The sequence below is a fragment of the Chiroxiphia lanceolata genome, chromosome Z (assembly GCF_009829145.1).
Source record: "Chiroxiphia lanceolata isolate bChiLan1 chromosome Z, bChiLan1.pri, whole genome shotgun sequence".
In the NCBI taxonomy this organism is placed as follows: domain Eukaryota; kingdom Metazoa; phylum Chordata; class Aves; order Passeriformes; family Pipridae; genus Chiroxiphia; species Chiroxiphia lanceolata.
In genome coordinates, this window is record NC_045671.1 from 33,235,971 (window position 1) to 33,248,633 (window position 12,663).

A 12,663-nucleotide genomic window follows, 5' to 3' on the forward strand; every position below is an offset into this window, starting at 1 on the left:
AACATCTCAGAAATACTAAAGCAGTTTTTCTAAATATTAGCAAAATAAGCTGCTTCCACTTTCCAAAATATTTTTGACATTTTTAAAAGCAATATTAAAAAATATTTTTAACATTTTACTTTGATGGCTCTCGGATTTTTTTTTTTATGTTTTCTATTTGGCCAAAACCAAGCGTTGATTTCTACCCAAATTCAAAAGTAATTTTTGCTACAAGTTGCCATGCTGCAAGTGTGATGTAAAGTGGCTCATTCTTTTCTCACAGTGTTCACAGACATGCGGCGGTGGTGTCCAGAAGCGAGATACACTTTGTAAGCAGCGCCTGGCAGATGGGAGCTTATTAATGCTGCCAGAAAACTTCTGCTCCATGCCAAGGACAGTTACCCAACAAGCCTGCAAAAATGAGGATTGTCCCAATGAGTGGCTGCTCTCTGACTGGACACAGGTATGCTATTCATATGCGTGAGTATTGTACAGTTCTTGGAGATGAAGTTCCTAAGTAATTTGGGATAGAGGAGCCAAATGAGGTCAGATGGCACAAAGCATGTTATGCCCATTTTTGTCCTGTAATCTGTCCTTGTTGGGGTTGTAATCACTAGCTCCATGATCCTCTGTGGTGATTGCCTCCACAGACGTGCTTTGGCTATCCAACCACACTATTAAGACGTCCCTTCTGGTGTGAAAAAAAGCCACGCTCAACACAATAAATCCCTGTCTCTGTCCATGCCTATGCTTATGTTCATCCAAGGCATCAGTTTATTATCCCAGGCTAAATGCTTTTTGTTCCCAAAGCCTTCAGTTTAAGAATGGCAAAACAAACTCACTTTGCTGAAGTCTCTTGCACTTCCCCAGGCCCCTTTCAGGCCCTGTATGGTTTAAGAATATTTATGACAGTATTATATGACATTATTATATTTATGACAGTATAACTAAAAATATAATTTGACTTCATAATGCCAGCAAGCACGAAAATCATTCCACATCTTACAGTCTCTGCCACCACTCTTCTAGTTCTCTTTCATGGAAGAGAGTGGAAATTGTCCTAACTGTAAGAGAAATGCCAGACACCTCATAGAGGTGTCCCACCTGCTCTCTTCTTATGGTGATCTCTCTTGACCTTTTACTCAAATTACTGAATGTTTTCCTAAAGTCTTCTGCTAGGAGACGTATAGCCATTCTGACAGTGAAGATGGTAATTACAGGGGTCTACCCATTTTCCAACCCGTTTTACAGGCTGCTGCCTGGGTCTCAGTGCAAAGGCACTGCTGCATTTTCACTTTCTTTGATGCTGTATACATAAATATGAAATATAATAGCCATGATGAAGTCCATTGAACAATGCCCACCTGTGCATCAAGTACCATGGTCTGGTATTAGAGGGTTTATACTTCTCTATGTAAGCCATATATTGTAACTACTGGGCCAAGATAATTAATTGGTTACTGAAATGCTCATCTCTTTATTATTTCTAACAGATTTGCAACAGCAAAGCTCAAAGATTAATCTTAGGCCAGATTTTAGCAGATGAGAATGCAACTGTGAACTGCAACTCAGTGAGTCTGCACTTGGGTACAAAAAGATGTTTTTCCAGCCAGCAGACAGAGACAGATAGAAACAAAGTGCAAAGACTAGCTTTGATCTGTAGCATAGTACCATTAAAACAAGGGACATCATCTGACAGAAAAAATTGCTAAAGGAAGCATGTGAAGAATCAAGGCCTTACAGGACAGAAAATAGCTGACATTTCATCTCCCTACTGTGTCTGCACTGTTTTTAGCTGCATGGTCAAATGCTGTTCTGCTTTATTCTACTGCAGCATTTTGAAAACTGTAGCTGTTCTGTACTATGGTATGAGGAGTATGCAATGTGGATATGGGAGATGAGGGGGCTATGTATGACAAGGAGCACTCTTTTCCTTTTTCCTAATGTTTCTCATCCTGTTCCTAGTGTTCAGTGAGCTGCGGAGAAGGCACACAGAGTCGAAATGCCATTTGCAGAAAGACACTGAAATCTGGGGGATTTGTTATCATCAATTCCTCACTCTGCCTGCCTTTGCCGTTGTCATCCTTGATCAGGCCCTGTACACTAGGCCCCTGTGCAAGTAAGTGGAAAAGATGGTTGGCAGTGTCAGTCCTTCACTAAGAAATCCATGCTATTACCTCTATAACCTTCTTTTGCACTAGTGTTAGTCTTCCAGAGTGGGTTTTTCTGTCTATGAGCAAGGCAAACCAGTGGAAGAGAGCTACAAATTCTACTATTAGAGCTGGATGTGAGTAAATGTGCTGGAAAGGAACTACCAGTTTCTGGCAGAACTGACTCAAAATTCTGACCCAAATCTAGATCTAAATCTCACAGCTGGACTGTAGAGCCTCAGAGATAAAGCACAGCATTCTGAGGGCAGGTGCAAATAAACTCTGCTAGAACAGCTGGAATTTTGGTGAGGGATTTTGCTGTAGATCATTTAAAAACATATTATTTCATTATGTCACCAAGAACCCTCTATGACCTGGGGTTTCTAACAAACCATGCAACACAAGTTAGATGTATTTTATGTTGGTATTTTGTGAATTTGTTGTTGCCCTTCACAAGACCAGTAGTTCCCCCGTATGCTCTTCCCTAGTTTGCAGTAAGCCATCTGGATATGTGAAAGTTAGTTTAGTTTCATCTTGACTCTGAAACTGCTAAATGTTACGTATGTAGGGAGGAAAGAAGATCAAACATTTAGAGCCAATGCTTGGACCAAATGTTGTGTGGTATTTACTAAAAATATACCTATGCAGATTTATTTAGTGCTTCACAATAAAGATCTCTTATGTAGAGATCTGGAACCTGGAAGGACACACTGAACTAGTGCACTTTAAAAACATTTACCATGTTTTTAAGCCTGGTCCAGAGAGTTTTGTTCTGTTCACCATTACTCCTTGAGGCAGCAAGACTTTGAATCTTCCTTACCATTGTGAGCTGTAAGATCATGTTGCCTTTGAAGGTTTGGATGGTAAACACTTGTCTATTCAGTGCAGTTTTTAAGCAACAGCCTTCATTTAAGTACTTTAACGACAAGAACTACATTTCCACTCAAGTTTTCTCTCTCCCATAAAGCTTTTGTCCCTGGCTCTTTGATTTCTGTATATACTCTGGGCAGGGCTACTTTTGTGTTCCTAAAGTGTGCCATGTTATTCTTCTTATTTTGATTGTTCTAATCTAATGTCCAGCAGCAGGTGGCCAGTTTTTCCCATTACTGTTTAATGGGTCAAATGCTGCCAGCAGCAATGTAAACTGCTTGTTTTGTTTAATGGTATCACATACTAATAATATTAATGATATTTCAGGGCACAACAGGCCAGCTCATAATCAAAGCCCCCATATTATGGCTGTAAAGAAAGTTTATATCCAGACAAGGAAGCAGAAGAAACTACACTTTATTGTGGGTGGGTATGCCTACCTGCTGCCCAAAACTTCTGTTGTTCTCCGATGCCCTGTAAGGAGGTTCAGAAAATCAATGATCACTTGGGAGAAGGATGACAAGAGGCTCATCAGCTCAGCTCACATCACCATTGCACCCTATGGGTACATGAAAATCCATCACTTGAAGCCTTCAGACTCTGGGACATACACCTGCACAGCAGGGCCAGCCCGGGAGAATTTCATAATTAAACTAATTGGAAGCAACAAGAAGATAATTGCTGGGCAGCCAACTGGTATTAGGGAGGAAGAGGCCATGAGAAAGGCCAGTTTAAATGAAGCCTTGAGAACAGAGGAGAAACATCTCAATGGGATTTTCTTCAATAGTAGCAATGCTGAAAAGCGAGGGCACCTTGCTAACACCAGCAGATGGTATGACAATATTGTCTCAAGGCTGCTACAGCACAGGGGCTGGCCAGGGGAAAATCTGGAGTCCTGGGAAGCCCAGGAGTCCATGGAGAGAAATGCATCCTCAGAAGAGGACCAGAGCCGGGACCATAGCCTGCCATTTACTATGATTACAGAGCAGAAACACTTGGATGATATCATAAGGAATTTGTCTCAACAGCCAGAGGAGCTTAAAGATATGTACACTGAGCAGCTTATTGTGCAGCTGGCTCATGAGGTTTTCAAGAGCCACTTGGAGCACCAGGAATTTGTCCTCAAAGCATCAAGGCGAAAAGTTGATTCAGTCTCAGTGGAGTACCCTTTCCACAGACAAGTTTCTGGATTAACCAGTTCCCTGAGGACATCATCTGCTGAAATGTTTCTTCCCACTTCTGTAGACCTGGCTAATAGCTTGCACAGACCTCATCAAAAGCCTGCCATTCTCCGGAAGATTTCAGCAGCACAACAGCTTTCTGCTTCAGAGGTTGTTACCCACCTGGGACAGACGGTGGTTCTAGCAAGTGGCACACTCAGCGTGCTGCTTCACTGTGAAGCAGTGGGAAATCCAAAGCCCACCATCAGCTGGGCTAAGAACGGAGAGGAGGTGAAATACAATGATAGGTAAAACAAAACCCATTATTTAATTTTTAAGAAAATAATTGATATTTTGACTGTTTGGTTTCCATGTTTTACTGCCTGACAGTCCCATGGACAAAACCAAATTTTGCTGTAGTCTGACTTCATAGCAGAAAGAAGGGCAAATGCACGCGAAGTAGTAAACAGGGCACTGTAACTCTTCAGGAAGGTGTGGCTACTGGGTCAGACTGGTGTGACAAACAGGAACTTCTGACTGAGTAAACAAAGAGAAGGAATTGTAAAGTACTAAAACAGGTAAGTGCCTCATGCAGTGAACAGAGCCTTCCATGTCTGGAGACTGGGAGCCTTGTTTTATTTTCCCATCTAAAGGTAGAGATTTTTGCTATGAAGATTGGTATTAATATGTAATACCAATATGAAAGATATTTGTTGAATATGAAAGATACAAAAATTAGTTGTTGCTTTTTGCTAGTATCCTGTGTTGGAGTTACAAATTTCATTTCTCACAGTGCTCCAACAGGGTCTGTCTGCCATGGTTGTGGTAGCAGAAGACAGAGGAAGTAAGGCCTCTGGCTTCCAAACATACATCCTTGCATAAAACTGCCCCAGGATAAACCTCAAGGGGAATTACTATCACCACTGGTATGTTCTGATGGAGTGTGCAAACTGTGGAACCATTATTCATGGCTGTTTGCAGCTCTGCTGTCATCTCAACACACTGATCTTTTAGCATTAGTCTTCTGATGTGCACAGGTGAATCCTCATCTGTTTAAACTCCAGAGTTCTGGCCCCAGGTGTAGCCAGAGAACTTGAATAACAGAACACTTTTATCTGTGTACCACAGAAAGTATACTGTTGGGTTTTTTTTTTAGCCTTTGCTTTTTACCCTTTTTACCCTTTGCTTTCCTATCACTCCACATTATTCATTTGTGTGGAAGAGCACACAAAAAGGCATTGTTTTCAGTGCTTGTTATATGCCTAACTGTGTTGATAACAAATTTTTCTTATGTGTATGCTTGGAATTTTATATTTTGGTTCTGTTCTGTGAGAAACTGATATGTAAGAACAGGCAGAGAGTGTAACAGACAGTAATATTGACCAACATAATACAACAAAGCTGTCCAGGGATCTTGTAGCCACTCTTTCTGCACAAGATACTGACCTCAGCTAAGACATCTGCATGTAGTCACTTTTTTACTATGACAAATGAATTACTCCAAAAATAATTGTTTTCTCTAATGATCTGAATTTCCTGATTCTTGCCTCTCCGTCTGAAGGCTAGTAAGTATATTAGATTTTGCACACCAAAAAGCGGTAACTTTTGAAAGGGGGAGAGGTCACTAAGAACAAGAATATATCTCTGGTGGAAATCATATGCACTCATAATCAAGACTTGGACCCATAGAATCCCTTCACGTGGTCATATTCCTGTGAAAATGTCTTTATGCCACCCTGAAAAAAAAGCTTCAATTTTCACTGCCAGTAGTTATATCCCATTGGAATTGTGACATTAAGGGATTTTTGTTTTCTCTACTTGAAATGACTGTGACTTCTGTGCTATGCATGAAAGGGAAGGCAGGTTACATAAAGTCCACATGTGCTTTATGCTGGACACTACACTGAAGAGAAAATGGCAAGTTTATTTCATTCCATATAAGCAGTGATCGTGTTGCAAGAGGTAGATTCATTTAGCTGAAATAAAACAGTCTTATTATTTCTCAAGTTTTAGTTCAAATTTTTTTATATGTAGTTTTACAATTCCTTTTCAACCATTTTTTTTCCATTCAGTTTGGCTGAAAGAGCATTAAATGCTGTGTTCTGTTTCTGAATTGTCAGGCCATTTTGTGTGTGCTCAAAATTTCTATCAGAAAGACTCAGAAAAATATAATTTCTTTGCCAGTTAGTAGCATTACTCATTGACAACTCTTCTTTAAATGTTGAGGCAGTTTCCACTTTATGAACTTCCTTCTGTACTCATCATTTATGGTTCCTCAGGTTGGTGAGTGGGGACGAAAGACCGTGCTCTGAGTTTTAGATGTACTCAGCACCTGTAAGTTTGGAGGTAACAGAAGTTTAGAAATCATGGTGCATAAAAAAGTTGGGCTGTGGATTTTTTGCTGGGTATTTTAACAGCAGTATTCTCATTTCGGCTGAGATTGCTCTTGCTGTCAGCCAGTTAGCTGTGTCAATGAAAGCTACAGTTTAAGCAGTCTCACAGTGTGCTGCTGTAAACTGCAAGGCCATGTGCCTGCAGTGGTGTTTGGTGCCTCAGCTGTCTTTCAGCTCTGCAGTTTGTCTTCTTCGTACGTTGTCAGCCACTGAATGGAGAAGAGTAACCAATTTTCCAGCCCACCTCTATCTTAATGGGGATAAGAAAGCTAATGTATGTGGGCTTTCCCATACCAGTATCAAAGAGAGACACTTTTGTTGAGGAAGGCCAGAGAGTAGTGCTGAAGTTTCTCAGATCATGCCCTACTAAATACACTGAAGTTCCAAAAGTACTTGGTTTGTGTTGTGATTTTTTAGAGTGTAGGCTGGTTGTTTTAGGTTGAGTGATAGGTATCTATATTGTACGTACAAAACACTGAGATAAAGGCACACATTTTATTGTATTGTGGTCGTGGATTTTGTCTAGATCAGCGATGTCCAGTAATGATAATCAAGGTATGGCTCTGTTCCCACTGCCCCATTCCATCAGCTGCTTCACCCATTTAAAAGTACGACTCCTACTGTGTAACTACACTTGTAAAAATTAATTTCTTTAGGTTTGGTCTCGGTACCATCAAAAAAAAATTTATCACAGGCCCCCAAAAAATGTCATTTTTCAGTTACTCAGTGAAATGAAAACATATGATACAGAAAGCTGCAGCACTTGAAAATATCTTCAGTTTCAGTAAAAGATTCCTGACTCGTGTCTGCATATTCAGCCCGAGTGCGTATTTAACATGCGTGTCCGTACGCTCTCCTAGGGTTAAAATGTCAAGTTCACACTAGCGTGGGTTCTGAGTGCCATTTCAGAGCCTCATAGTATATGTACCAAGAGTCTATGGACTCTGTATATGATGGAAAACATTGTACTTTGAAGAATATTCAGATTTACTTCCTTAGGAATCAGTTTTAAAAGTGAAAAATCTTTGCGGAATTTATGCATGGTTTAGTAAGCCTTCCAAGTATGCTGTGGACATGAAGCAGAATGTAAATAGTAGGTGATACAGAGTTAGGTGTTTGTGAGTTGCTATCTGAATTAGTCACTGATACATTTCCTGTAAAATACATTTTTGTCTTGGAGACAATGCAGTGTGGAGCAATTGAGATGAAACTGATTAAACATTAAGCTGTATTATTTTAAGTCCATAAATGAGATTCTGAAGACATGCTGGTGACAGAAAGAATTGCTACAGCTGATATTTTTTTCACCACTGACAAGCAACTCAATACGTAACAAAAATAGCAATCTATGAGCAAATAGGGAAATCAGCCAAAATAATTCTATATAAAGAGGGATAACAAAAGATCTGCTTCCAAGAAAAGTAGCTATGTCAAATTGTGACACACAAATAAAGAAAGAGGTATTGAAAAGAAGAGGATATTAGTTTGCTTCTGGAGAAGTACATTAAAACTTGGGTTTAAAAGATAGGAAGATGGAGCTGTGTTGGAATTTATTTTTTTTAAAAAAGGCAAGTATCTGACTGGCATATTCCTATTTCTAAAAATATTTGTGCTGGATCTTGAGGTGACTTAAGCTGACAAAGAGAGATTGACATCAGCAGAGGCGATAACAACAAACAATTATGCAACGTTGTGTTTTACAAGATGTAATGTTAGGCAAGCTCTTTCCTCAACTTGAAGATGACAGAAACATTTATTAAAATGTTTTTAGGGGGCTTGTAGGCATTAGTTTGATGTAGGACTAGAAGATCGGCCTAAATACTGTATTTGCACACATGCAGGCAGAATATACCCGACTTTTAAATGTTACAGACTTGTATAATTTGGGACAACTTCTGCAACTCTAATGGATTTCATGTACTGATTGAACCAGTCAGTGTTAAACTAAAAAATTTACATGTGAGATGCTGATGCATGCTAACACTAGTTTTTTAAGTAAAAAAATTGTTAGCTTTTGTCACTGTTAGAAGTGGCTAACTAGAAATCAACCCTGTTTATGGCTAAGAGGTTAAGAAAAAGATCCTTGGCAATGGAAGTGGGAAGGGAATTATTTCAACCAATGGTGTTTTTTTGGTTGTGCAAGCATAAATGCAATTTTAAAAGTATTAATGTTTATTTTGTAAATATGCATTTTTCTAGGCATTTACAAAACTTGGTTAACAATGGGCAGCTCTTTTATTTATAATTCTTTTTTTTTTATTACTCATGAAAGGGTGAAAAAAAAAATCATTTTAACTCTGGATATTTTTCCTGTAATAGATTTTGATGGGTGGCCCTGATCTGTTTTGTTTTAGAGATCTACCACCCCCAGCGTTTTGCAAAATCAGGTATCTGCTGCTTTTTGGTGCATAAGAAAACAGTTTTCGTTGTGGGGATGGGAGTGTAAAAAAACTCATCAGTTCCAGGATCTGTGAGCAGACTTTTATTGCAAGTGTTTTACATGCATTTCCCACCCCCACTTTCACTCTTGCCATTATCAATCACAGCCTCAACTAAGAATTTACACGTAACAGCTGCTGAAAGTGCTGATGAGAACAGTATAATTAGATTTTATCAACAGTTTCAGCTAAAAAAAAAAGAAGTTAAGAGAGGAACAGTAATCATGAAATTCACTGTGCTGAAAATAAGGGTATGTAAGCATTGACAAGAGGACTGAATTCTTGCTGAAACAGGACCTGATGAGTTATACCACTGCAAAACCAGACTGTGAAAAGAAGCAGTTCATAAGAGCACTAAGGCCATGTTCATCCCATTTACGCATAGTCAGTACACTGAGATTATAGTAGGCTCCTCTTACCAGCAGAAGAAACAGTTGGTTCAGCCCAAGGAGGAGCTGAGTATTTGTCTTCATCTTCACTTATTAGAGAAGCAGAAAGACTGCTGATTTTGTACGAACTGCGCATCAATAAAAGAATTTGGAACATATTTCAGGCTTTAACACTGAGCCTGTAGTTCCCTTCACTTGTTTCTACATAGCTTCAGCAGGTTTCCTGACTCTTCCCTTGCAATAATTTGGTTTTTCTTTAATATTACTACTCCTCTGTTGCAGAACTAGAAGACAGCAAGACTAGGGAACTCATTCAACATTGTACAGAAGTGGCACAGCAGAGGAGGAAGTTTTACACACACTGGGCAGATGTCGTAATTGCTTGGCAATCTTTCTCTAATACGCATATCTGCTGTACAAGAACCGAGAATGAGACTGAATTTAGTTTAAGCAATTACAGCTTACAGTCTCAATGTAAGACTTTAAATTTCTTAATAGATTTTTTTTAAATATAACTTAAAGGCCTAAACTATAAAAAATTACCTACAACTGAAAAATTCACAGTAAATGTGTTCGTGTTCACATGAACTAAGAGACTGTTGCATCTTTCATTCTGTTTTATTGCAGGATACTCCTTCAGCCTGATGACTCCTTGCAGATTCTAGCACCTGTGGAAGCTGATGTGGGTTTCTATGCTTGCAATGCATCCAATGCCTTGGGATCTGACTCTGTCTCCATTGCTGTTACTCTAGCAGGTAATAGTTCAACCTTTATGATTGCAGGATGGTCCATGTTATTTGTGTGGTTCTGGACAGAAGTTGTTCGTTGTGCAACAGATGGCTGATGAAGCTGAGTGTGTAACGTGAGTCAGCAGAGGTACGCTGGGGAAAACAGAGGGTGTGAACTCTGGAAAACCCCGAGGCGTAGTCCAGCATTCATAGATAGTTTGTGAGGCTTATGTATTTCTGTAAGAAATCAATGCTTTTTCTCACATGACATGTGCTCTTAAGACAGTGCTTATCCTGGTTATTTGCAGCCTATATGGGCAATGCAGTCCTAGCCTCCCAATTCATATGCTTCATTTTAAAGCTACCACTGATCTCTTCAAGTCTAACAGTCTGATTGAAGGACTTACTCAGATGTATATTCAGCAGTCTGGAAAACTACTAGAGCTGAAGAGCTAGTTCCTTGCGGGATCAAGCCCTCTATCATATACGGGCACAAGCATGGCTGACACCATTTCAGTTGCTAGCAAATAGAAGTTCGCAAAAAAATTAATTTCCATATTTCCATTTTTCTAGTAACAGTTGTGTTCTAAAGTAGCCTAAATATCCTGTGTTAGTTTAGAATCCAGTTCTAAGGAAAACTTATCCATATAAAAGCCAAGGGGAATGGGTGGTAGTGCATGAATCCAGCTTCTTTGGGGTCCATTGACAGGCAATATCAGCAGGCTCTCAACCATGTCAGGACTAGCAGAAGGGTGGAGAAGCAAACATGAATTAAGAGCTGTCAAGTAAGATAAAGGAACAGAACAAACAGCTAATGACTGTGACAGGGCAGAGAGGTCTTACAGAAGGAGGATCCTATTTGTCACCAAGGCTAAAGGAAACACATTAGGAATGCTAGAAAGCTTATTGATTTTCAGACCTTTCCATTTCACTGCTTCAGCATGTGGAAACATTTGGAAGCCTCCAGTGCACAAGCAGAAAACCATCAGCTGCCAATGTATCCATGTATAATTAGAGGAAACTGTTGGTGTGCTTTAATTTTTAAAGTTAATTTTTTTACACCAAACACAGAGAAAATTTCAGTTAAGAGAAGCAATAAGAAAACGTAAGAATGCAGCAGTGGCCAGCAGTGGAGCTCAGATGATCAGTAAATCAACTGGAAAGACCTTGTCTGTCCCTTAGGAGGAGAACAGCTGAATGTTCCAGAGTGAAAAAGGAAGTTCTCCATCAGAGCTACATATTACCTGTAGGCAAAACCAAAGAGACTGATCCTTTTTACACTACTGCAGATCAGGAATGTCTTTGCTGAATCCCGGGCAGCAGGGTGGAGGTGCTGCTGTTAACTCAGTATCATATTTTAGAAGGAGCAACTCCACATTAAATGTCTTGTGTTATACCACCATGAAGCTGAACATCAGGTTAAAAAATCATCAGTTAAAACTGGTATTCTGTCTACATAGTTCCAGTGAGTTTAAAAGCCATAGTCTTTGAACAACTTAGTTTGTGGAGACAATTCTGTGTGATTGTATGAGAAATAAATAGAGCATTAGGTATACGTGTAGCACAGGAAGGCTATTAGCTTTTTGATTATAATTAATTATCAAGGCCATAGTTTAACCTTTTAGGTGAATTAACATTCATACATCCCAGACTCAAGCTGAACTCCTCTTAGGAACTGATATACGTTTTCATCTCACATCCAAGGCAAAGAGCTGAACAGCCTATAAAATGAGACCATAAATATCGAAGTGAGATACTGAACAGTTTTTGGAACAAAGTAACAATCTTTTTGGCATAACAGAAGTATTTTCTCCAAAAAAAACTGGAAAGCTGCAATCATCTTTAGAGGGATCAGGAGTGGGGCTTAAAGCTTATTTCATTGAAGAATTTTCTGATTCATTTTACACATGCATGGAAAAAAAAGACAGTGGAATATGCTTCCTTTTTTTTTTCAGTGGTTTCCTACTCATTTATGGGTTGAACACCTAAAATATTTTTAATCTTTTGATGACATTGTGGAAACCAATCAGGAAAATAAAAGGCTGATGGATAGCTGAGCAATTTTTCTTTCTTTGCTTTAGACTTTGCCACAGAGTATCAAAACTTTTGGAGATACTTCAAAAATAAAATGTAATAGTTTACTTAGCTATTCTTAGGCATTAGAATCACTAAAATAAAAAAATACAGAATACGAAAAAAATACCCAAACTGACACAAGAGGAATTCCAGGTGAATGGCATCTTTTAAAAGCTCTGGAAATACAGCTATAAGGACCTGTTTATATTTAGGACTGAACTGAATTTTCAGGACTCTCCATGAGCTCAATGAAACCAAATTCTTTTTCTCACTTCCATCTTTTCTTCCTTGGTCACCTCCAGATAAACCTACAAATGAAGCCAGTAATAGACATTAGTTTAAAATTGCAGCTTTTTTAGGCAAATGGTGATATCTGAACATATTTTGAATCTGACCATTTATTTAAAATGGACTGGAAAAAAAGGATTTATAGATTTTTAGAAAATGACAAGTTTGAAGATATAACATTGCGTCAAAAAC

At 39.0% G+C, this 12,663-nt stretch overlaps 1 protein-coding gene across 5 annotated transcripts in view; it reads left to right on the forward strand.

The window, feature by feature from the left end:
- ADAMTSL1 (ADAMTS like 1) overlaps positions 1 to 12,663 on the forward strand; it is a 398,738-nt gene that overhangs the window by 347,062 nt on the left and 39,013 nt on the right. For all 5 annotated transcript variants that reach the window (XM_032676082.1, XM_032676083.1, XM_032676086.1 and 2 more), the window contains 4 exons: positions 263 to 442; positions 1,945 to 2,098; positions 3,327 to 4,467; positions 10,007 to 10,134. In XM_032676082.1, coding sequence (XP_032531973.1) covers positions 263 to 442; positions 1,945 to 2,098; positions 3,327 to 4,467; positions 10,007 to 10,134 — 1,603 coding nt within the window. The remainder of the gene's footprint in view (positions 1 to 262; positions 443 to 1,944; positions 2,099 to 3,326; positions 4,468 to 10,006; positions 10,135 to 12,663) is intronic.